Raw genomic sequence first — 24,295 nt, 5'->3', positions numbered from 1 at the left:
ACTTGGTGTGTTGCTAACAGATGATGCTTGTAATGGGCAAACCATGCTTGTAAGGGGCAAACTGTTACAAGACCATATGACCGGAATGTCGTTCTTGGTCTTGGCACCCAGTGACTTCCTCCTCTTTCCTTGTTTGAAGAAGTTATTGCATGTTTCAAGAATGGTGATAAGGTAGTTTTTGAGTTGGAAGATATTCTGAACAGCAAAAACGCAAACTACTACAATCCAGCTCCCCGACAAAAAAAAGTCTCACATTGAAGAGTAAATAGTTTTTTGAGGTTTAATCAAAACTCGTGCGATGCCAGCTCACAGCACATAAAATACAAAGGGTGTTTCACACAAAAAACCTTACAGTAAATTGGCTGCCATGGTACATTCAGACCTTTCCAATAATCTCTAAATGATAGCACGTAATATGTAAATATTTAATATTAATAACAATAATTTCAAATTTATGTTGATCAATTTTTTGTTCTATGGTATAAAGGAAAAATTGTGCGAATAGAGGTTCAAACTTCTATCTGACCATCCGACACTCTCTCTCTCTCTCTCTCTCTCTCTCTCTCTCTCTCTCTCTCTCTCTCTCTCTCTCTCTCTCTCTCTCTCTCTCTCTCTCTCTCTCTTTCCCCCTCCCCCTCCCTCCCTCCCTCCTCCTGATGTCCTCTCTCTTTATCATTCCTAATTAAGGTATATTACACTACCCTGGACAACCAGACCATGCCGGAGGCCTTAGGCATTAAGGAATGGCTACATATTCTTTTGTGACTCTTCTTTGCAGAACATTTCTTCGAGTGGCGAGTGGAAATACTTTCTGATAATTTGAGTCATCGTCCTGTGATCATTTCATTAATAACCATTTAAAATCCACAGAGTCTGTTGGGATTTTAACCTGAAAGTGCCATTACTGGTAGGTATAGCAAACTAATAATAAAGGTCAGTTTAAAAAGTACTGCCCTTTGTTTTGGAAAAATATATTGCATACCTAACATGATTAGAACTCAAATCCTCTGGTTCTACATCTTATGTTCTGCAGACGACAGTGAAGTGCATGACAAATGGAACTTCCAATTTCATTACCTATTAAGATTCCTTCCCATTCCATTTGCATTTGGAGTTTGGGAAGGAGGATTGGTTAAATGGCTCTGTGAACAGTGTCCTGGAGCTTCTGGCCACTTAGCTCACTGACCCTTCCACTGCTGGAAACACTTGCAGAAGACTTCTTTTGGAATGGGCTGTAGCTCCACTGTTGTTTCACATCCTCCCTTTTACCACTGTATCCTTTCAGTAGATTCTTAAAAATGAATAACAGGTGCAAGGAGAAATGTGTCTCCAGCAAAAGAATCTCGCTACACGATACTTCGACTTCTCTACATCAAAACTAGTTTGGAATCAATGAATGAGTTGCAAGGAAACAAGCATTACAAACAAAATTACTTTTACTGGTCTTCAGAGTCATCACCATTAGCTGCAACACACTTTTGACATCAGTTCCGATGCTGTAGCAAACTGTCAGCAAACACTTTTGTGGAATCACTCTAAGCACCAAGGTCATGTGTTTGTTGGATGTAACCAACATCTGTGAAGTGCAAGTCTTTCAGGCCAATTTAAGGTGGAGATACAAAAAGTCAGCTGGTGCCAAATCTGGAGAATAATAAGGATTTTGAAGTACTGTCACTTTGCATTGACTGAGAAAGTTGAGCAAGCTGACCGCAGTGTGTGGAAAGGCATTGTGGAGGAAATTCCACCGTCCACTCAAGTAAAGTTCTAGCCAAACCTGCCAGATGCATTGCAGCAGCTATTTCAAAACTCCCTTGTAAATTTATGCATTGGCAGTTTGATACTGGGGTAGAAATTCATTATGGATCAGGCCCTTGTTGTCAAAAAAGGCAGTCAACATTGTCTTAATCTTGGGTTTTGTTAGCAGACTTTTTTTAGGAATTGAAGAAGAAATGAACACAATGCTATTAAATGTCATTTGGCCTCTGCATCATATTGCTATCGCCAGCTCTTAAGTCTTGTAATGGTGGTTTCAAAAAGCTGCAGATTCCGGTCACAGATGTCAATGAAATCTCCGGACTTTTCCATCAGTTTGCTTCTGCTCATCTGTCAACGTGTGCTGAACATGTTTGTGAAAAATTGTGATTAGACTGTATTTGCTTATCCTCAACTCTTCCATTATCATTCTCAAAGACAGCCACCAAACATCCACAAGCATCCATCACACTCATTTGATATTGTCTGGGATATCTGTTTGTTGACAGTCGGCCTGAACACGGCTCATCTGACTGTAAAGCTCTGGTATCAGGCTGCACATAAATTGAATGCCCGCCAGAGGAAATTGACCTAGATGGCCATTAGGAGACACAGTCTTGCTGCAGTACTGCTTTCACTGCTTGGGTGTACCACTTGTCCCGCCATGTGAATATGCCAGCCACTAGTGGCTCTTGTGGCCAATATAAATATGGCTGCCCCAGTTCTATATTCGCGTCTCATATTGTCGATCATCATCGTCGTTGTCTCATCATCATCATCATCATCATCATCATCATAGTATGGACTATTCCATAACTATCTCACTTGGCACTTGGTCTTTCTCTCTGGTTATGATTCAGACTCACTCTCTCTCTTTGCTCTTGATGTGTTGACACCATTGTGGTGAGGGTTTCTGCTTTGCAATTTGTTGTTGACATCGATTGCTTAGATTTTCTCCTTTCTACCATTAGACAGCCATGCATAGTTTGGCAACAACTCGGTGTCATGTTCTCTTTCTCAGGTGGCCCTTCTGCCTTGCAGCTCTCAGTGTTTTTCTCCTGGGTTCTGACACACGCACGGATGTCTGGCTACTCACAGATATAGCTGTAAACCATTCAAATGCACAGTTTTTACTCCCTGCTTCAATGCTGTATATCTGCACTAACATTCCACAAGAGTCCGCCATCATTTTCCATAATTTGAAGTAAAGCTTAATGTTAACATGTTACTCTACTTTGCAATGACACGAGTTCTCATACTGACTGACAGCATGGTCTCAACAAGCACCACTACTTCACTTTGGCGATTTGCACAATAGAGGACACAATAGGGGGCGTTGATGATATCTGGTTTGTGGGGTGCTCAACTGTGTGGTTATCAGCACCTGTGCAAATTCCCAATCTTTTCACTGTCCAGTCTTGCCACTTTCCTGAATGATTATGAAATGACGAGGACAAAACAAACAACCAGTCCCTGAGCGGAGAAAATCCCCGACCCAACTGGGAATCAAACCCGGGACCCCGTGATCAAGAGGCATCAATGCTAGCCACTAAACCATGAGCTACAGACACTTGGTGATGTATCTCAGTGTGTATCCGTGGGTGCCTCACCCTAACCAGCACAGTTTTTAACATATGAACTGTTCACCAAACTTTTCAGACACACCTTGTGGTTTTCACCATGTAATGATCTGTGTTTGTGCACCAAATTAAGTTACAGAGATGCCTGAGAGCTTCTACTTCCTACTATTTTTGTTACTATCCTTCAAATGCACATTTCAGTAGCTATCAAAGAAAATACTCAGCGTAACTTTTATCTTGCTTCACACCAATTATGCTCTCTTCATTGTTGGAGAATGGGCAATGCTTCCGTTGTGATGACTGTGCTTTTGTTTCCAGGTGTTACCTGTACACCTGTGACTCATTGCCAGTTATAACGATGTTAAGGGATTCTGAATTTATGTCTACAATTTCCAGTATGTTCAGATTGTTGCATAATATTGCATGCACAGGATCTTAATCAGTCCTGACCTATTCTGTGATGATCTGTATAGTTGAACAACTATATTCCTTTGTCAGAATTTGCACTTTGTCAACAACAGGTGCAGTGCAAGTACTAGTGACTACTGGTGTGTAGCCATCTAGAATCTGGTTAATTCTCTTTCTGTTTACTAAATAGCATTATCACCAAAATCCTGCTGCATCTTACAAACTACTGCTTTCAGAATCACCAAGCTTTCATCAAAAACTTGATATAGCTACTTTTCTAAATATATTTAGTCATTTCAAATGAACCAAGGATTCCAATGAATATGTGGTACAGCTCTATACAACTGGTATGAGGCAGTGAATGACTTCCTCATTGGTTGAATGAAAGTTTGAGCATGTGCATGAAGTGCAGAAAGTGGTTCTGCCCCATCATTAGTATTTTGCGTCTAGAAATTTTTAAGGTCAGATAAATTCTAGACAGGCTTGGCATAGATTACCACCATGGCTCCTTAGAAGATCCAATGATTTTTAGTCATGATTCAGAATAAGAAATTGTGGGTGCTTGATCATGATTTTAAGTGTATATTCACTAATATTTTAAAACAAAATAGTGACTTTACTTCACTATACATAGCAGAGTTTAAATTGGGTAATGGGATTTGGTATTCTCATCTATTGTTTTAGGTTATCTAAGGTTGATGTACTAAATACATGTATTGTAATGGAGCAAAGAGCTTAAATTCACAAAAAGGATCCTTTAATTAGAGTGAAAGCAAAGTTCCTCATATGGTCTGATTGTGTAAATACTTTGCTACAACAAATTAACACAACAGAGGGGTCCATATAGAATTCTCTAGACACACTCCAACACAAACAGATCCAAGGAAAGGCAGTGTTATTCTGCTGGGTACCAGGGTAAGTCTGTGAGAAGGAAAGTTACCTGCAACAGTGAAGGAAGCACCTTCTCTGAGTATCTTTGCAGAAATTTATTGTTACATCAGCAGTTGGAGGTAGATAATAATAAGGTTCTGCAATCAGTCAGTCAGTCAGTCAATCAATCAATCAACGTCTTCTGGTGGGAAGACCTAGTGATGTGTGTTGACTGTCGTGTATCACTCATTATCGGCAAGGGATATTGTATGCTCCAACAGGAGGACACTGTTAAAAATTCCTAGTGTTCTGCCTTGCATTTTAAGTGGCAAGAGAGAACTACGGATGGTGTTGTCTTGTAAAATAAGTTTTTTACTTGGTGAAATATAAGTCACATTCATTATATTGGTTGGAAGTCTGTAATCTAAAAATTAGTGCATGTAGAACAGCACTTACTCTAAAAGTTGTAAACAGTGGTGACTGAAGCACAGTTAATCAGATTAAAACAGTACATTCAGTTGTAATTTTACTGCATGAAAATTTTGTATCATTTAACTGTTGTAGCAATTTCTAACTGAATATTTTTGGTTACAGGGAATTCATTGCCAAAGCACATGATTATCTCATCCATGGAGCTGGAAACTTTTATATTAATGATAAATCGACAGGAGCAGTTGTGGCACAGCAACCATTTGGCGGTGCTAGGAAATCAGGTACTTTCTTTTCTAAAGGTCGTAATTATGGTGTGTAAAATATTGTCAGTGGCACATGCGCCTCACATGTAGACCTACAAAAATGTAATGCCTGTTTACATTTAAAATTTGGTAGCACAAGTCAGGGGATTGTGTTTTCTTAGTCACATACTGTACTAACTTGTGCTATGTATTGTAATAGCTTGTTCCCATTTGTGCGAACCATGAATCATACTGGTCTGTGCCACAAGTCTTCTATTACCTAAGTGATGAACGCAGTCCAGGAAGCACCATTCTGCATAATTGTGAAACATGGTGTGTTCCATAAAACTGTGATCTTCACTGTTTGGATTTTGGGGAAGTTAGAAATTGAATATAGCTTCTACAAAGTGTGGTAATATTCTGCTTGCAGTCAGCTGCAGTCAGGCTTCTGCAGTAGCACTCCCTTCATATGGTATAAACATTCACTTAAGCCTTTATTTTGCCATGTTCAGTTTGACTACATTTGGTTCTTATGTTACTAAGTGTAGTGGTTAATAGTATTGTGCTTCAGTTCATTAATTCAATTTGGATACAGTCAAGCTACCTGTAGTAGTCTTGTTAAATCTTTTGGCAACAACACACCTTTTGGTAAGTATATGAAGTAAAAGTGCAGAGGTTTTAACACAAAACTGTTAGTGATATTTGTAACTTTTGTATTTACTTAAAATTTTCTTTAAAATGGCATATTTCAAAAACAAAAAAATTGAAATCCTACATCAGACAGTTGTGAAGATCCATATTTTTATTATGAATATCTGTGAATTGAGAAACACAGTGACATAAAAATGGAATTTGGTTCTATTGTAACAATTTCAAATTGTTCTCTAAGGAACTGACACAAACATTTTATATGGTAATAAGATAAATAGATGTTGACCTGTGAGACTCTAATGTCTCCTGGAATCTCATATTTCTGGAGGAATTACAGTTCAATACTGTAGAATTCACTTAGGTCTTCAGTTGGGACTATATAGTTAAACGCTGCCACAGGCTGAACCCATTTGCTACTGGACAGTTTCCCTCCAGATTTTCCTTGGGTGATGCAGGAGGCAAGACGTAAGGGCTAGATTTGTTTACCATACTTCATACATGAAAAGAGAAGTCATTAATGCCATGTATTTTAAGAAAAACTATTGCTAATTTAATGGCTCAAGATTATGAACAGCAAATTGCATTTTTTATGGCTTGTATTTTTCTTTTTTTCACTGGACTTTGTTTAGGGTTGTGACTATATAATAGTAATAAATAGCTTTGGATGTTGAAAGCTTAATAAAAGTGTGTGACTGACTTTAAAGTTTGTTTACTATGTTAGGGCATAGATGGAGTGTACCCACCTCTTGCACTGCCAAAGTACTGTTCTGCAATGTTCCTGGTAACTGACTGAATTGTGGGCATGCTGGTGTTTGTGCAATAAAAATTTCCTATCACGTTGTGGCTACAGTTCACTGAATGAAATGTTTATTTCAAATGTGTTTAAATGCTGCAAGTGCAGTGACAGATAGCTCCATGAACTCATTCAAGAATTTACTTAGTCTTCAGCACCACACTGTAGTTCACAGTTAAAGGCTGCAAAATCCACAGACTCATACAGAAATTTTACATGTCCGTAGACATGTCACACAAAAAATTTCAAACATTTACAAGGGGAAGGCCTCAAACGCGGCCAGCCGATTTGGCTCTTATTTGGCAAGTTGCTTGTGTACAACCTAAAATTAAGAACTCTTTTAGATAGTTTGGCTCAACACACACACACACACACACACACACACACACACACACACACACACACACACACACTGCATCGACTGAGAACTGGTGGTATCCATAGATAGCTGAAAATAGAGCGTTTTTCATCAACATGTTAGCGGGTTCATAAAATGCTTATTTTTCTAGAAATCTGGTAAATAAACTTTTTCAACTTTCGCTTTTGTACCCATAAGGTATGCAGTGTTAGACGAAAGCGCCATTGATGTAACGACCAAGGCATCTGGCTCGAAAGCAGAGAATCTGTGTTCAGTTCCCATACGCATTCTGCAGTTTGTGCTTTTTTTCTTTTTTTTCTGCATCAAAATGGGTAGGAATAAGAGGGTTAATAAGGCAAGCAAATTGGTAAGGAATAACAACAGATTAGGCAAGTAAATTTCTGAAGTGACTTGGAGTAATAAAGGGTTAAAATTTGAAGCCTCATTGTATGAAAACAATTCTGAGCAAGACTTGTGAAGAGTAACATTCAGCACCTGTTATCACATAAGGGAGAATAACCAATCCTTGTTGCAGTTGGTAGTGTACATAAAATAATGCTTTCATACATAGTGCAGTATTCCATCAAAGCATCTGTAAAATTGTTGCTTAAAGTTTTTCCATGTTTCAAAGAAACTGTTGATTAATTTGGTCCTCAGGGTACAGGAGAGGTCAGTTGTATGTTTTGTCTGATCCTGAATTCTTTGTGTGGACAAACTAACACCATCATGTATGATAGCACGTTTATAGATTACAAGGGTCAACCGACTTGCAGGGTGGAAGTAATATTGCCAAACTGCACATCTGTGTGCCAGCCACATGATTTTTATTTTTACCGCTAAGTTAAATACTTTACTTCAAGGCTTCAAAATTAGTCTGCTTCTGGAAATCCAGCAGGAATTACGTAACTGGGTGGATGTAATAACAAGTCACACCATTCATGATTAACTTTAAACACTGATTTTCCAGCGAATGTTATAGTATTCATGGTATTATATCATGCTTTACATGCTGGGGGATGAGTGAATCGTGTATACAGGCCAGTGGGTCCATGTGAGACCCTGTTGAAAGTTACAAATGAATTTTATTGACTTCATTACATGACACAGTGAGGCATGCAACGCCTCTCCCCATTGCCACTGGCTGGTGCTGATGAAAAGGCAATGGCTTCCACCCATAACTGCTGAGCCAGCACTCTGCATTGCTGAGGCCGGCTGCCTTTTCAGCCCATGAGTGTTTTATCTCAGTGGTGCTACGTGTTGTGCTCTGATGGCATTCCACTCGGGGAACAGCTCCTTGGCTCCACAAGTGGATGTGGTGGCACTGTGTGGAGTCAGCTATGGACAGGGTTCAACCCGTTGGCCTTGGACACAAGTGAGATAGCAGCTGGTGCTGTGGTGCCAAACCCCACTAGGAACTCAGTGTTGGTCTTGTCATGGATTGTAGGTCGACAGGGCTATGGCACCAGGCCCATAAAGGACTTAGTGTGTGTGGAAGGTGTAGTCCAGTCTCGAACCCATGGTTGCTACTGGTGTAGCCCAGTCATCTCACTTTCTGATATATTTCTGGCATCATGATCTTGCTGCTGGCTTCCAACAGCGAGAAGTGATCCCTGCCTTAAAATCCAGACTAATTTATATGCCTCCATTGTCCATTTGTTTCACTAACTCACTATGCCTAGTCATCTCACCCGTAACAAGATACTTGCCTTGGTGTGGTGAATCGCTCCGCTTCCTGCACAGTTATTGCTGTGCAGTACCACTGTACACTGGTGCTACTGATTATTTTCTGTCCACAAACTGGGTATCAGCACTACAGTTTGCATCAAAATTAATTACTGAAAAAGAAATATTTTTTAAATGTAAACCAGGTTATTTTCCTCTTAATCTTCTGAAGGAACGACATAGTTGTGCAAAGATTGCATTCATTAGATGTTCTTTGTGTTACAAATGAATTAGCTTCAAATGGGGTGGGGGGGGGGGGGGACACAGTAAGCTTTAAGTTTACCATCTGTCCTCCTGAGAGCTGCAGTTTACTTTGTGGATGATACATCCCTCCAATAGCAGAAATCATGTGAGGCCTGCACTAATCTAACAGCTTCAGCATGCTACCTTCTCGTGACTGTGCTGGACTTGGGTCATACAACACCATCTGTCAAACCTGTGCATATTAGCCATGCTTGTCTGTCATGTTTCATGGTCATCCTGGGGAGTTGTAACTACTGTAAGGTCCTCCAAAGAGATTTTTATTTGATGAACACTGGAATGTCAGCTGTACGTATTCGTGTGTAGTTGGTTGGCGAGAAGGATAGTGAACTTTCACACTGCCTACCTATATAAAATCACTGTACCAATTTGGTATCGAGGGTGTGAGAACAGCTTCTTCATATACAGTGTTTGAAAGTACCTTTGCATTTGAGTGTCTGATTTGGTCTGAACACACACCATCCAGCACATTGCCTTCTCTTGAACAGTCATGGTGATACACTCTCAGTATAGTCAGGAATTTATACACATAACAAATCTGTGCTATAAAGTATGTTGTTTTGAGATGCCATGTACAGGGGAGACAAGAAATCTTATCAATATTTATAGCTGCCAACGTGATTATGGCAAACGTTAGAGAGAAGTCTCAGCCCCTTCACTAAGCATGTCACTTTACCTTACAGGTCTCACCAAATTATCATGTAGCATTCTTTATATAGAGAGTTTAATGGCAAAGGGTTATTCAAAGATGATTTTTGTGTTTATGTTAATCTGTCTTGGTTAATGGATAGAGGAGGGCTAAAAAGTTGACTAATGTTTGAGAGCTTACTGTTTCCACAACAGATTCATGTTTGGTGTTTCATAATTTCAGGTACAAATGACAAAGCTGGTGGACCACATTATTTACTGAGATTCACTTCAATACAGGCAGTGAAAGAAACATTTGTACCCATAAAAGACTGGCAATATCCTTACATGAAGTAAGATTGTATGGTTCTTTTTTATATTTTTTGTTATTATTATTATCATTACAACCTTCAAATACATTAGTTTAAGTGTTTGGCTGCTATTATGTATCTATATTATGTGCATTTTGATTGCTTCATATTTATTGTGGCATAAATTGTTCACCTTTGTATTTGATCAATGATAAAGTTCTTTTGACATATTTTTATGCAAGTATTCCCTATGGTAGCATGTTCATGGTCCATGCTGAAAATAATCGAAATGTAGTCTTAATAGCAAAAGACCTGGGGGCTGCTCTGCTATTTCTTATTGTCACTGATAGCTTTTACTTTTCATTGGTCTTCCATTTTAAATATTGTAATTTTAAGTGGTTTCTGCTTGCATTGTTTAGTTACTACGTTCTTTATCAGCTAATTCTAGAAATAAAATATCTTACCTCTACCACTGTAAGCTACAATTGGCTGTGAAGAATTTCAATAAATGGAAGTTAATTAGAACATTGAGAGGATCCCATATTTGATTCAAATGTGGGCTCTCAAAGTGAAATTAGCATTACACCAAGGAATGTACAAAGTATTTATTAGTAATATAGGATCATGTTTAATAATAGTTCCTCTGAGGCATGTGATACTTTTTACTGCTGCATTGTCAAACACTAATTATGTGTCTGTTCATTTATGTATACTAATATCACAGAATTATTGTATTCAATACAGTATTATTTAAATAAAATTTTAGGAAATGACACTTGTTGTATGAAAATATAATTAAAATAACTCATTGTAGTGTGTGTGCGCTAGCGTGGGAGGCAGGGAGAGAGAGAGAGAGAGAGAGAGAGAGAGAGAGAGAGAGAGCCATAATTGTGAGGGAAGGTGACTGCATATCCTCATTGCCACAAAATTTGGTACTGACTTTGAAACCAATTGCATAGCTGAAATTGTGCATATCAAAGATGTAATTTCTGATGTTTATTGTTCACCAGATAGGTATGAAAAAAGTCCAAAAAATTAACAATAAGAACTTACAAGCACCTGTCAGGAAGAAATATTTTTAAAGATGCATAAATGTAACTAGTATACCTAGACACAACAATTGTGGAAGATTTGCTCCAAAACAAATTGGTGTATTTTTGGGTGTGTACATATATTGAAACACAAACTATAAAATAGAGAATTATGTGGTCATGTCAGTGTGCAATCAGGAGCTATCACTACCAAGAATAGTATTTATAACTTGGCACATAACTACATCAGATATAAGAGTAGCATGCCATTTCAATTCAGTAATGCATGTGGCTGTTTTTGTTACATTCAACATAAATAAATGTGGTAATATTAGCATAGCTGCAAAATAATATTTTCAAATGTTACTCAGATAGGTTTTTATGTAAATTGAAAATGTCAATTATCTCAGTTGATGTAGGTGAAACACAAAAATTGCTTATACAATTTGTTTTGTTTGGAACAGAACTTTGAACAATGATCAGTAAGAGGCATGTCTGGGTTTCTTCTATTCGGCCTTTGTAACAGACCAACCAAAGACTACCTGCAGTTCACAGGCCTACTATGATGACAAAACAATCATATTCTACAATTATAATCCACACATAACAAAAGCCAGACAAATAGCTACATCTAACAAGTTAAAATAGTGTGAAAAAAATTGAAAGTGTCACAAAGAGCCTACTTATCGTATGTAAAAATGATGGAGAACTGGTGAATGTGGCCATAGAATAATATCTGTTTGTGACTCAGTCTTCCTGTTCACACTTTGTGTACATGCATGAGCCAAAATATTACAACCACATGCTTAATAGCATGTTGGCTGACCTTTGCAACACAATACAGCAGTAATGCTGCTTGGCATGTATTCACCAAGTCCTTGATAGATTTCTGGAGGTATGTGGCACCAGATGTCTATGTGTAAGTCATGCAATTGCAATAAATTCCAGCCTGGTGGGTTCAGGACACAGAGCTAGTGGCCAATAGTGTCCCAGATGTGTTCCATCAGATTTAGATCAGGCAAAGTTGTTGGGTAAGACATAGTGAGTTCACTAACATGGTCCTCAAAGCTCTGTAATACAATTACAGCTTTAGGATGTGGTCAGTCACCTTGCTGGTAATGCCATTGCCATCAGGGAAAACTTCAAGTGTGAAGAGATTCAACTGGTCCACGACAATGTTCACATAGTCCACAGCCAATGTAGGTCCGATGGAAGCCCAGGTGAATATCCCACATAGCATGGTACTACTACTACTACTACTACTACTACTACTACTACCTGCACCAGCATTGTACTCCGTCATTTGATCTGCAGTAGATTGTAGCCAGTCTTTCTATATAGAGTGGGCAAACCTCCAACCTCTTTGTTCTGTGATGAGGTGTGGATGTCCAACACCTTATCACCTGCTGGTGGTTTTATTGTCCGTCGATCACTTTCAGTAGGTGTTCATGACAGTAGCACATGAACACTAACCAACTTCACCATTTCTGAGTGCCTCTTCCCAGATGCTGGGCACTAACAGTCTACCCTTTGTCAAAGTCAATTATGTCAGTGGATTTTTCCATTTGCTGCCCATAGTGTCACTAGAATAGCTCCCCATTCATGTCTGTTCTGCATATATATTTTCCTTACCACGTCATGTGCCAGCTGTAGTCCTAGGCAGCATACATTCTCGCAGGGGACAGTGGCCATTATGTTATAGCTCATCAGTTTGTGTGTGTGTGTGTGTGTGTGTGTGTGTGTGTGTGTGTAAGTTGTTACAACTGTAACACTATACAACGCACAGAGAAAAAGTTGTGTCTTTTGGTTTAGCCTCGTTGTTGTATTATTGTGAACAGGTAAGACATCTACAGATTTATTAGTGCATCCACAGGTTAGAGGTTAGTGTTGTTGGATGCTAAAGAGTAAGTCTTAGATCCAATTCCTGATGACCACCTTACGTTTTTCTGCCATGGGGAAGTTTTTGATAGCTGCAAGACCAAATTAAAACATACTTGTGAAAGTAAGTGATGCAAGTGGCTAAAGAGGCATCAAACTGAAAGGCTTGCACTAGGCTGGAAGCCTCAAGACATTTGTTTTTATTGAGTGCAGTATCTCTGGTATATATTGATGTCTGTGAAGAGAAGATTGTGGTTTTCATATATCACAGATGATAAATTACAATGCTGTGAACATAGAAACTGGCTTTGAGTAAAGTGAAGCTAAAACATAGGATAAGTAGCTGACAAACCGAGCATTGTCCGGTTATTCATTCTGCCAGTTTGCTATTGGAAACCGAAACAAGCACAGAACTATGTTTCTAGTGTAATATCAAAAAAAACTTCGTTTCCATGTATTTGCGGAAACATCTTTGAAATTATGAAACTTTCATACAAAGAAAGATGCATAATTTACATAGCTATCTCACATGTCTACAAGGCCATTCTGTAAATGTCTCTATGGCAATGCCTCTTCATTGCTCTACCAATGGCTTTTGTTTTTTGCTTGCAGCCATTTGCACTTCACAGCTGAAAACTGTCAAAAGTGTTGTCAGGTGTCAGGGAGTTCCTTAAGTTGACTCAACTGCAGGAGTGTCTTACATCCAAACTTTCAGATGCCAGACACTCAGATAGGTACGGAACATTGTATATTGACAGAGTATCAACCAGAACTCTGATATGCTGTCATCCAAGAACACATGCATGAACAGTAAGTAATAAGCAACATCTGACCTACAGAGCACGGGGAAAGCTTAACTGTGAGGGTAGTGATGTTTCGTTTGTGGGGCGCTCAACTGCGCGGTCATCAGCACTTGTACAAAGCCCCAATCTTTACACAGTCCAGGCTAGCCACTTTCATGAACGATGATAAATGATGAGGACAACACAAACACTCAGTCCCTGGGCAGAGAAAATCCCCAACACGGCCGGGAATCTAACCCAGGACCCCCCACTGTGAGGGTCTTTCCTGTAGATCTCCCACTGGGAAGTCATTTAAATGTTATTTTGTAGTACCAAGGGTCCTGGGTTTGAGGCCTAATCATGCCAGTTTTTATACTGTACTGTATGTGAAACTGTTTTATGGAATAACAAGTTCCTCAGATGTGAAAGGACTGTTTGGAGTTCATAGCAATGTTCTATTAGCAGTCTGCTTTCGCTTCATTTATTTGAAAGTAGGAAACCTGTAGGGTACCTCTATAGTTTCACAGAATAAACATAAATAATCTGAACAGCAGAATAAAGAAATAATTGCATCACACATGAGGAAGTATTAATGGTAGTAACAAAAACCTGAGAGCCTGCGGCCCACTGAACGTTGACTGGAGTGAGGAAGCACGCTTCTGACATTTGAGCTAAGTACAGCTATTGACATGGTACACACGTACCGTTTAGGTACATTTTATGCGAGTATTTTGCCCTTTTGGGCGTTCTGTATTAATGTTGGACCATGCCTCTTTAGGCAGTTTGTAGTTTTAATGTGTTCTGAAGAAGGCGTGGTTATCTGCACCGAAACCTAGGGCAACATCCGGTTTCTATTTGCAATCGAGGCGGTTCCTTATAATCATTAAATTATTCATGATTGCTGATGCGCTGCAATGTTAAAAGTTCTCAACAACAACAACAACAACAATAATAATAGGCATAATAAATTAATAATACTAATAATAAACAAAATAATAGTAAGTACACAGCATTCATAAATAAATACAAATACCATCACACATGCACAGTGTTTTCATTTAGGATGAAATGTTTGACAATAGTAGTTGTGCACAAAGTAGTGTGTGGAGCAAGTTGCATTCATTCATCAAGTAGATTTGATGAATCCCATATTTGCACATCCACCCTGTAGAATGCAGAATGAGAGCTTATGCCTGAAACAGACCTGTGTCAAAGTTTCAAAGGGTCTGAGACCATTAACGAGTTTAGCCATTATCCAGCTGTGACAGTGAGAATTACAGAAATGTGGAGAACACAATGGATTTATGCGAAGGACTGCAGATTAAGAAGATTATTCCATTGCAATATTCTACTGGCTGTTCCAATTATTTATGCTTATTCTGTGAAACTACAAATGTACTCTGTAGGTTTCCTACTTTCAAGTAAACTAAGCGAAAGTGGACTGCTAGTAGAACATTGCGATAAACTCTGAACAGTCTCTTTCTATTTCAGGAACATGTTGTCACATATAACTGTTTCCTACTTACTACAGTACAAAAATTGTCATGACCAGCGCTCGAACCTGGGACCCTTGATACGACAAGCTAACTCTCTACTGAGTTCCCTATGGAGCTGTACATGATAGATGCTCACAGTAATGCTTTCCCTGTGCTCCATAGGTCAGTTGTTACTTATTACTTACCTTATATGCATGTTTGCCTGGATGACAGCACGTAGAACAAACTACACACATCAGAAAAAGTTTTGCATCACCTCGATTCTGAGAGTTCCGGAAACTGTACAGAAAATTGGAATAGATATCACCATAAACATCATTTCCCCCTTTTTTTATTGCTCATGGAAACCACACATTGCATGTTGTACCACCATACAGCGAGACCTTCAGAGTTGGTGGTCCAGATTGCTGTACACACTGGTACCTCTGACACCCAGTAGCATGTCCTCTTGCATTGATGCATGCATGTATTCGTCGTGGCATACTAACCACAAGTTCATCAAGGCACTGTTGGTCCAGATTGTCCCACTCCTCAACAGCGATTTGGCGTAGATCCCTCAGAGTGGTTGGTGGGTCATGTCGTCTATAAACAGTGCTTTTCAATCTATCCCAGGCACGTTCGATAGGGTTCATGTCTGGAGAACGTGCTGGCCACTCTAGTCAAGCAATGTTGTTATCCTGGAAGAAGTCATTCACAAGATGTGCTTGAAGGCGGCACGAATGCCTTGCCAATATGCTGCCGATAAGGTTGCACTATCGGTTGGAGAATGGCGTTCACATATCATACAGCCATTACAGTGCCTTCCATGACCACCAGCAGCGTATGTTGGCCCCACATAATGCCACCCCAAAACAGCAGGGAACCTCCACCTTGCTGAACTCGCTGGACAGTGTGTCCAAGGTGTTCAGCCTAACCAGGTTGCCTCCAAACACGTCTCCGGCGATTGTCTGGTTGAATGCATATGCGGCACTCATTGATGAAGAGAACGTGATGCCAATCCTGAGCGATCCATTGAGCGTGTTGTTGGGCCCATCTGTACCATGCTGCTTGGTGTCGTGGTTGCAAAGATGGACATTGCCGTGGACATAAGGAGTGAAGTTGCGCATCATGCAGCCTATTGTGCAAAGTTTGAGTCATAACACGACATCCTGTGGCTGCACGAAAAGCATTATTCAACATCGTTGTGTTACTGTCAGGGTTCCTCCGAGCTATAATCCGTAGGTAGCGGTCATCCACTGCAGCAGCAGCCCTTGGACGGCCTGACGTCGATTTTGGCACTCTGAATTGTGCAGTGTTGTTTAAAATGATTCAGACATTCTTCATGATTAATAATGTGAGCTCGTACTTCTCGCAGTCATAATGTTCACTCTCTGCTGTGTTTTTAGCCCATCAAATAAACAGTGTGGCACCAGCAGCAGCTGATAGTGTAAAAGCAACAACAAATTCAGAGACATTTCAAAATTGTTTTCTAGTAGTGTTATTTATGGGTTGGTTCACAAATTGTGACTACTTCCTAATGTAGGAGTTTGTAATTTGATGTCATGTTTGATATGTCCTCCAGTCCTTTTGAGAAGCAGCTGATAGACAATGTTTCAAACAGTGCCAGAAGGAAGTGCACCAGTTGTATAAACTTTGGTTGGTTGGTGGGTAAGGGACTAAACAGCAAGGTCATCAGTGCCTTAGTCAAGTGATAATTAATCTGGAGTTAGTGAATTCAACCAGAAATTTGATCAGATTATAATAGTAATGTAGGAGTGGTAAAATCAGTATTGATGCAAACAAATAATTAAAAGAAAAGTAAAAGTATATAGGTTGACCCATTATTTAGGTCAGGGCAAATGAGAGGTCTCCCAAGTGTCATCTGTGATGAGACAAACCTCACCTGCATCTGACCTCTCAGAGAAGCTACTAAAAGGTGAAGACAATTGAAGGGTAGGGGATGCTTTGTAGCAGGGATACCCATAAGGCTAAAAATGTAATAGACAGCAGTTGGATCAAAAAAGTAAAGTAAGGTGAGAGAAATAATACGGTCAGTAGGTGCTTGGGGCCAGGCGAGTGTTTCTTGGGGCTCTGCATATGATGGGAAATGTCCCAACCCTGACCTGTTACAATCAAAGTGTTAAAGAGAGTAATAGCACCCACTATTGATCAGAGTGATACCCCTAAAATAGAAAATATGGTGTGACAGAAAAAAGGTGTTAACCTCATGCCAAGCAATCAAAAGAGTAAAAGAAAGGTGACTAAAGCAGCTGGCAAAGGAGGTAGGGCTGAGGGTGCCCTAATCCTGCCATGCGGCTGGATACACCTCAACTGCAACCATGCTGACTCTGCCCTGAAAGTAGTTTAAAACCTTATAACTGAAAATAACAAAACCACTTTTACAGAGAAAACAGAAAATCAGTTCAACTTTTTGTGAGACATCTGCCAGTGGTTAGTTACATGTTTCCTGGATCCTTTAGCACAATAGGTCATAACGATGTGGAACGATTCCTTTTGCATTCACACCACTAATTAGAACATGTTGCGATATTCTGAACATTTCTAAGTTTTTTTTATGTATATACTGCAAAAAGAAAAGAAAAAGATATACAGATATGAGTTAGTAATTCGTACCCACAACCTTTTACACATTGCAGAAATAGAAATTATTCTATGGAATAGAAGGGGTTGTCAAGGTGAAACTTTCTCAGTTTGTTTTCAAATTTTACTTTGCTTTCAGACAGTTTATATCTATCACTGGGTAAATGATGAAAAATTTTTAGTGCAGCATTGTGCACCCCCTTTTTGTGCTAAAGAAAACCTTAATATTCAGTAATGAATGTTATATTTCCTTCTGGTATTGCAGTTATGTACATCACTGTCCCATTTGAACTATAGTGGATTATTTACAACAAACTTTATGTGGGAATAAATACACTGTGAAGCATTACTCAGTATGACCAACTCCTTAAACAGATGTTTACAAGATGATCATGGGTAAGCATCACATATTATTCTTATAGCATGTTTTTGTGCAATGAAGACTTTCTTACTTAAAGATGAGTTACCCCAGAACATTATTTCATATGACATTACTGAATGAAAATGTGTCATCTTACTGATTTGTCACTCTCCAAGATTTGCAATGATTGTAAGTGCAAATGTGACTGAACTAAGTTGTTTTAGTAGTTTCAAAATGTGCTTTTACCAGTTTAAATTCCGATCAATATGGGCACCTAAGAATTCTGAAGTTTCCTCCATATTTATTACTTTCTCGCCATGTGTTACACTTATCATTGATGTACTACCCCTAAAAGTTCAGAACTGATTATGTTATGTCTTTTCAAAATTTAGGGTGAGACCATTTACAGAAAACCAGTCAATGATACCTTTAAGAATTCTTGTTATCCATTTCTTCTGTTTCTCTATGATGTTTGGACAGATTACAATACTAGTGTCATCTGCAAAAAGAATTATTTCTAATTCAAACCTTAATAAATATTAGAGGCAAAGAATCTGAAAGACCATGCTTAGCATGGAGGGCCAGGAGGAGTGAGTATTCCACCAGAATATGAGCTACTGCCTTTAAGGCTTACCAACCAGTGTGGGGGTGGTTCTTTACATGAAATAAATCTATGGCTTAATCTGATATGACCAATGTGGAGGAAACATAGGATGATGGATTCCTTCTAGAAGGAACACCATGCAGTCTTGGGACCCAGGAAAAAGACAACTGGGCGGGTATTACAACTAATATTGTAGAGAAATTCATGAGTAGCAGATATTACAGGGTGACAAATAGCCTGGTGACTGCTCATTAAGTCACTACAAATTAAAATGCAGCCAAGGGAGGTTTGTTTAATAAAATGTAGGTATCTGTAATTGGTTATCAGCTCCTCTGTATCATCACACATTGCCGGCAACAAATGTTGTTACTGGTTGGAAGGAGATGTAAAGCACACACCATTCTACCCATGATTTTAGAACTGTCAGTGTGAATGGTAGTAGCATCCTGTGATGATGAGCTCAGAACAACAGGCTCCAAAAGGTCATGGAGGCAACTGAAACTTTACATCCTTGAAATGGATTGGTCCTAATTTGTGATCTGGGTACAAATCAACACATGCATGCTGGAAAACATGTGGAGCACATTCTAAGGGGATCAGTTAGAGTTCGCAGCACATGTCCTTGATGCATATTCCAACTGGCAATCCCACATGAGACAAGTGTCAGAGGGTCAATGCAAGAGTTTGATAAGTTGAATGATTAGGCAATTGTCAGCTGATGATTGTATTAGTGAGCAACAGTTGGTACTGTTGAGACTGAAGAGAGAAAATCCCCACTTTGGCCGAGGAGAATGTCTGTGGGACTAGGCTGGATGATGCCAGTGGCCAGTCCAACAATTTCAAAACTGAAGGTGCTGCTGAGCCATAAATGTGTCAACTGTATTCCAATTGGGACGAGACAAGGGCTTGGTAAATATGGACGAGAGTAGTGCAGTCCACACCCCAAGATGTGTGGGCTAAGAAACAGAGCATTAAACTTTCACATGGAGCTAGTCTTTAGTTAAAGAATATGTGAAACCCATGTCAGCTTTTTATCAAAGAAGAGTACCAAAAAATTGGGACTATGCAACAATGTCCAAGTGTTGGGTATCTAGCAGAGTTTTAGGTCAGGACATGGCATGGTACCATGACAGAAATACAATGTGTGTTCCTGCAGGAGAAAATTGGAAACCATATGAAAGGATCCTAGTGGAGGATCTACGAATGGTGCCTTGGAGCTATCACTTACCCAAGGCTACAGATTGGGTGCTATACCAAATGCAAATGTCATTAATGTACAGCTCTGAGGTGACTGGTGGTCTTATCAAGTTTAGTAGCCCATTGATGGATATGAAGAAGAGTAATACTCAGCACGAAGACATGCAGGACATGTGGTGTTCAGCAGAAACTGACACTTTGTTAGATATACCACAATGAAGGAGAAGAAGCAGGGAAGTTATTGATGTTTGGTCGCTGAGTAGAATATGGAGATTGGTCCACAGCTGAGGTGGAGAGGCACACATTCCTGAGGAGGAAATGTAATGCTCCCAGCCTTCTTTCTTACTGTGCTAATTAGATAGCTAGCCTAAGCACAGAGCCAGTTGAAAATGATGAGGAGAGGTCTTCTGTGAAGGATGCTGCTTGAAATGGCATAGGGCCTTTCGATGATCCTGGATAGCTGATGCATTTTGTTTGGTTAGCTCTGGCACCAGCCAGTTGAGGCTGTAGAAAAGGGGGATGACATTTCCATTGGTGTGGTTAATCACGTCATAGATGTGTCTCGCAACCTCATCAATGCAACCTGACAGAGAGGATAAATGTGATGGCAGAGGTACACAACTGCCATGTAACTCTTTGAAGAACCCAGTGTGGTAAGTGTTATGTCAAGCAGTGACAAGAAAGTGACAGTATCACCAAAAAGTGGTCACTGTAACAATGATCATCATGCAGTCACCATTGTAGCAAATCCACAAGACTGGTGGAAGAGACTGTAAAGTCAATAGCTGTTTGTTCTCCTGCATTTTCATCAGCTTCAGGAGGAATAATTTCGTGGGAATAGCTGCTGTGGACATATTGGCAAGTCGCTGTTCTTGTCATACGAATGGGTGGCATATTCCAATTCTATCTCCAGGACATAGCCCATACCTGCATCTGCAGCCACATCCTGGATCTTTCCCTTCAGTCTAGCTATTACCCCTTTGGACATCCATTGGAATCTTCCAAATGGCAGACTTTGTTGCATGACATAAGCATAGAGGTTGTTTATATCCACACATTCATGGGTTATTCCCCTTGATGTACCTCTGCATGCACTGGCAAAATCTGCCATGAGTCTCACATGGACTGAGTGATGCCTGATGCTTACATCTAAGGCTTCCATGCTAGCAAATGCCTGCAATATGCACGTTACAAAAATATGGTTGGTATTCTTTGACAGTGGAATCTGATGTGTGGGCTGTGAGCTGCAGATAGCTGTTGCAATGCACAGGAAGTCTCAAAAGCATCGGTAAATTATTCTTACTCACTGAACCATAGAAATGAGAATGTCACCTTAGCATTAGGCGATTTCGCAACCATAGCACTGAACTGGAAGTCGCAGGTCTGCGTGGCCATATATTTCATGGGTTTGCTAATTGAGGTACACAGATCATTCATGGGATGATTGCAGCATGGTTGCCAATACAGTTGATGCAGCAGAAAGAAGGAGGTGGGCAATCCCTCTCATGAACACCCTTGCCACAAGCTACAGATGTGGCTGCGTTTTTACAGGACATGCTAGTATGGTTATAATGCTGACACTGGTAGGAATGCATTGTGTTCAGTATGTAGAGTCTGATGATGACAACTTCTTAGCATGCCTTGATCTTTGACAGGAGCTCTACTCGATCAAAGATTAAGAAAAGAGTGCGGGTAGATGCTAATTCTGCACCAACCTTCTTCATAACTCAATGGATTGTGGTTATGCCCTGATAAGAGGGATAATGTTGCATATATCCCTTAGTCATACCACCAAGCAGCTGTGTGTGTATGACACCACATGAAGAATTCAGTGTTCAATGACACCCAACATGAATAGGCTATCAACCCTGTATGTGAAAAGGCCATCTGTGGATGAATGTACCTTTAAGCAGTTTTTTGGCTTGAAAGGCACTGTGTCTCTAGAACCAAGTTTCCATTGTGTAAGTGAGTGCGGTGCTTCAATGGGCCTGCAATTGTACCCACACTTTTCTGAATGATGGACAGGCTCACTGCAGAAACGTTATGACCACCTCCTGTGCATGATACCTCAAGATAGCAGGGTGCAACTGGGAGATTTGTCGTGTCTTAAGCATCATTCTATTTCTGTTTACTAGATGGAGGTTGCGTTGATGGAGTTGTTGTACTCACCACAGGTGAATCCCCCATGATTGCCAGTGTCTCCGATGGTGCGCTCCTACCTTTTGGGGGGCCCCACAGAGGGGAGCACACCCACCTCAGGTAATTGTTCACAATTAAGGTCACATCTCCTGAATTCCAGGCAGAGAGACCATTTGGCAGTTGGGAACATAACAGCTCAGGCAATCACCTCTCTCTGGGCCTGGCATTTACCAGGGGGTACACATAAGCCCTACCTGTCGACTTGGGTGCTGGGAGCTATGCATTACTCAGTCGCCCTTTCTGCGTCAAACACGTGAGCTGGCCTCCACACATGCACAAGGAGGAAGACAGACAAAAAGGGAGACCTCCAACGCTGAAACGGAGGAAGGACAGGAGAAGTCAGAACAAGAAAAGAGAGGAAGACAGAAATGAAATCCACCTAAGTCTTCCGATAATTTCTCAAGTTTCAGTTTCCCCATTGTACACAAGGAATAGTCCCCAAGAGGGGGAAGAAAGAATAATAGGAGGAGAGATAAGCAGCACGGAAAAGAAAGGAGTACTACAAGGACAGGAGCCCCACGTGTCCCAAGTATGTAATCACGATAGAAACATGGGTCCCATAGAGTGGGGAGGCCAGGAGTGGGTAGAATGTTCTGATCATTGTTTACAGATACTTGGTGACTATGTTGAAACATAGTGTCATGTGTCTGTGTCATTTTGAAGTGTAGTGCAGAGCTCAATAAAAGTTACTTGGCCTGTCATAATAAAGTGTAACTTACTTTTTGAAGTCCCCTTGTACATGAAGTACAGTTTACGGTAACTTATAGTGGACAATGTGGAAAATATTTTTTCACATTCATAATGGCCACTCAGTGATGCCTACTTTGTTTATTTAAATGAAATTTTATATTTTTCCTTTTGGTATTGGAAATAGCCTTTGAACAGGACCTTTTTTATGACATCTGTGGAGCTTTATCAAATAGTGACAAGAAAATACCACCGCAGGCCACTGTCCTACTGTTGTTGGACCAAATGTAGGCAAACACACAATTCATGAATGGTTTTTATGCTTAATATTATGAGTCATATCATAATTTACCCCCTTGTGAGCCAAAGTTAGATTTAACCTTGAGTAGTGAAGATCATCCTTTATCCTAGTGTTGTAGCCATGTACACTGCTATTACTTTTGAATTCGTTTGGATTGTTAATAACAAATTTCATAAGTGAATATATATATTGTGAGGCTACAGTGAAGATCTCTAGCTCTTTAAAGAAGTGTCTGCAGGATGATCTTGGATGAGCTCCAGCAATTATTCTGATTACACGCTTTTGTGCAATGAATACTCTTTTACTCAATGATGAGTTACCCCAGAATATGATGCCATACGAAAGCAGAGAATGAAAATAGGTGTGGTAAGCTAATTTACTCAGATGTATATCCCCAAAATTTGCAATGACCTTAATAGTATAAGTAGCCGAACTCAAACGTTTCAGCAGATCCTCAGTGTGTTTTTTCCAGTTCAACCCCTCATCAATACATACACCAAGAAATTCTGAATATTCTATCTTAGCTACCGATTTCTGATCGAAGTCTATATTTATTAATGGCGTCATTCCATTTACTGTGTGGAGCTGTATATACTGTGTTTTGTCAAAGTTTAATGAGAGCCCATTTGCAGAGAACCACTTAATGATTTTCTGAAAAACATCGTTTACAATGTCACCAGTTAATTCTTGTCTGTTGGGTGTGATAGCTATACTTGTATCATCGGCAAAAAGTACCAGCTTTGCATCTTCGTGAGTATAGAATGGCAAGTCATTAATATATATTAAGAACAGCAGAGGACCCAAGACCGAACCTTGCGGCACCCCATTCCTAACGCCCATCTAAGTCCATCTCCTCTGGCAGGCATTTAACCTTCACAGTGCCAGATACATAGCAAATGAAATACGGGATAGACATACCGTGCTATCTGAATTCAAACAGGGACTCATGGTCCTTATCCCCAAGCATATTGGAACCTATCACACTTCTTAACGCCGACCTCAAGATGTACCGCATGTAGCCTCAGGGATCTTATCTGTTCTTCTACAGCCAGCGCATTTATTTTTATTGACTTTTCAAACGTCTGCGATAGGATAGGTCATGAATACTTTCTGAAAATGCTACACCGCGTTTGGGGAACCTTTAATCAACATCTTGCACAACCTAGTAATAG

At 39.9% G+C, this 24,295-nt stretch overlaps 1 protein-coding gene across 1 annotated transcript in view; it reads left to right on the top strand.

Annotated features, from left to right (window-relative positions):
- Positions 1 to 10,780, top strand: part of LOC126183798 (delta-1-pyrroline-5-carboxylate dehydrogenase, mitochondrial) — a 112,347-nt gene extending 101,567 nt beyond the window's left edge. Inside the window, exons 11-12 of the mRNA XM_049926040.1 lie at positions 5,205 to 5,323; positions 9,941 to 10,780. Of these exons, the coding sequence (XP_049781997.1) occupies positions 5,205 to 5,323; positions 9,941 to 10,053 (232 nt within the window). The 3' untranslated portion in view covers positions 10,054 to 10,780. The remainder of the gene's footprint in view (positions 1 to 5,204; positions 5,324 to 9,940) is intronic.
- Positions 10,781 to 24,295: the final 13,515 nt, after the last annotated feature.

Source organism: Schistocerca cancellata, chromosome 4, assembly GCF_023864275.1.
Source record: "Schistocerca cancellata isolate TAMUIC-IGC-003103 chromosome 4, iqSchCanc2.1, whole genome shotgun sequence".
In the NCBI taxonomy this organism is placed as follows: domain Eukaryota; kingdom Metazoa; phylum Arthropoda; class Insecta; order Orthoptera; family Acrididae; genus Schistocerca; species Schistocerca cancellata.
This window is presented reverse-complemented; position numbering and strand designations above follow the sequence as displayed.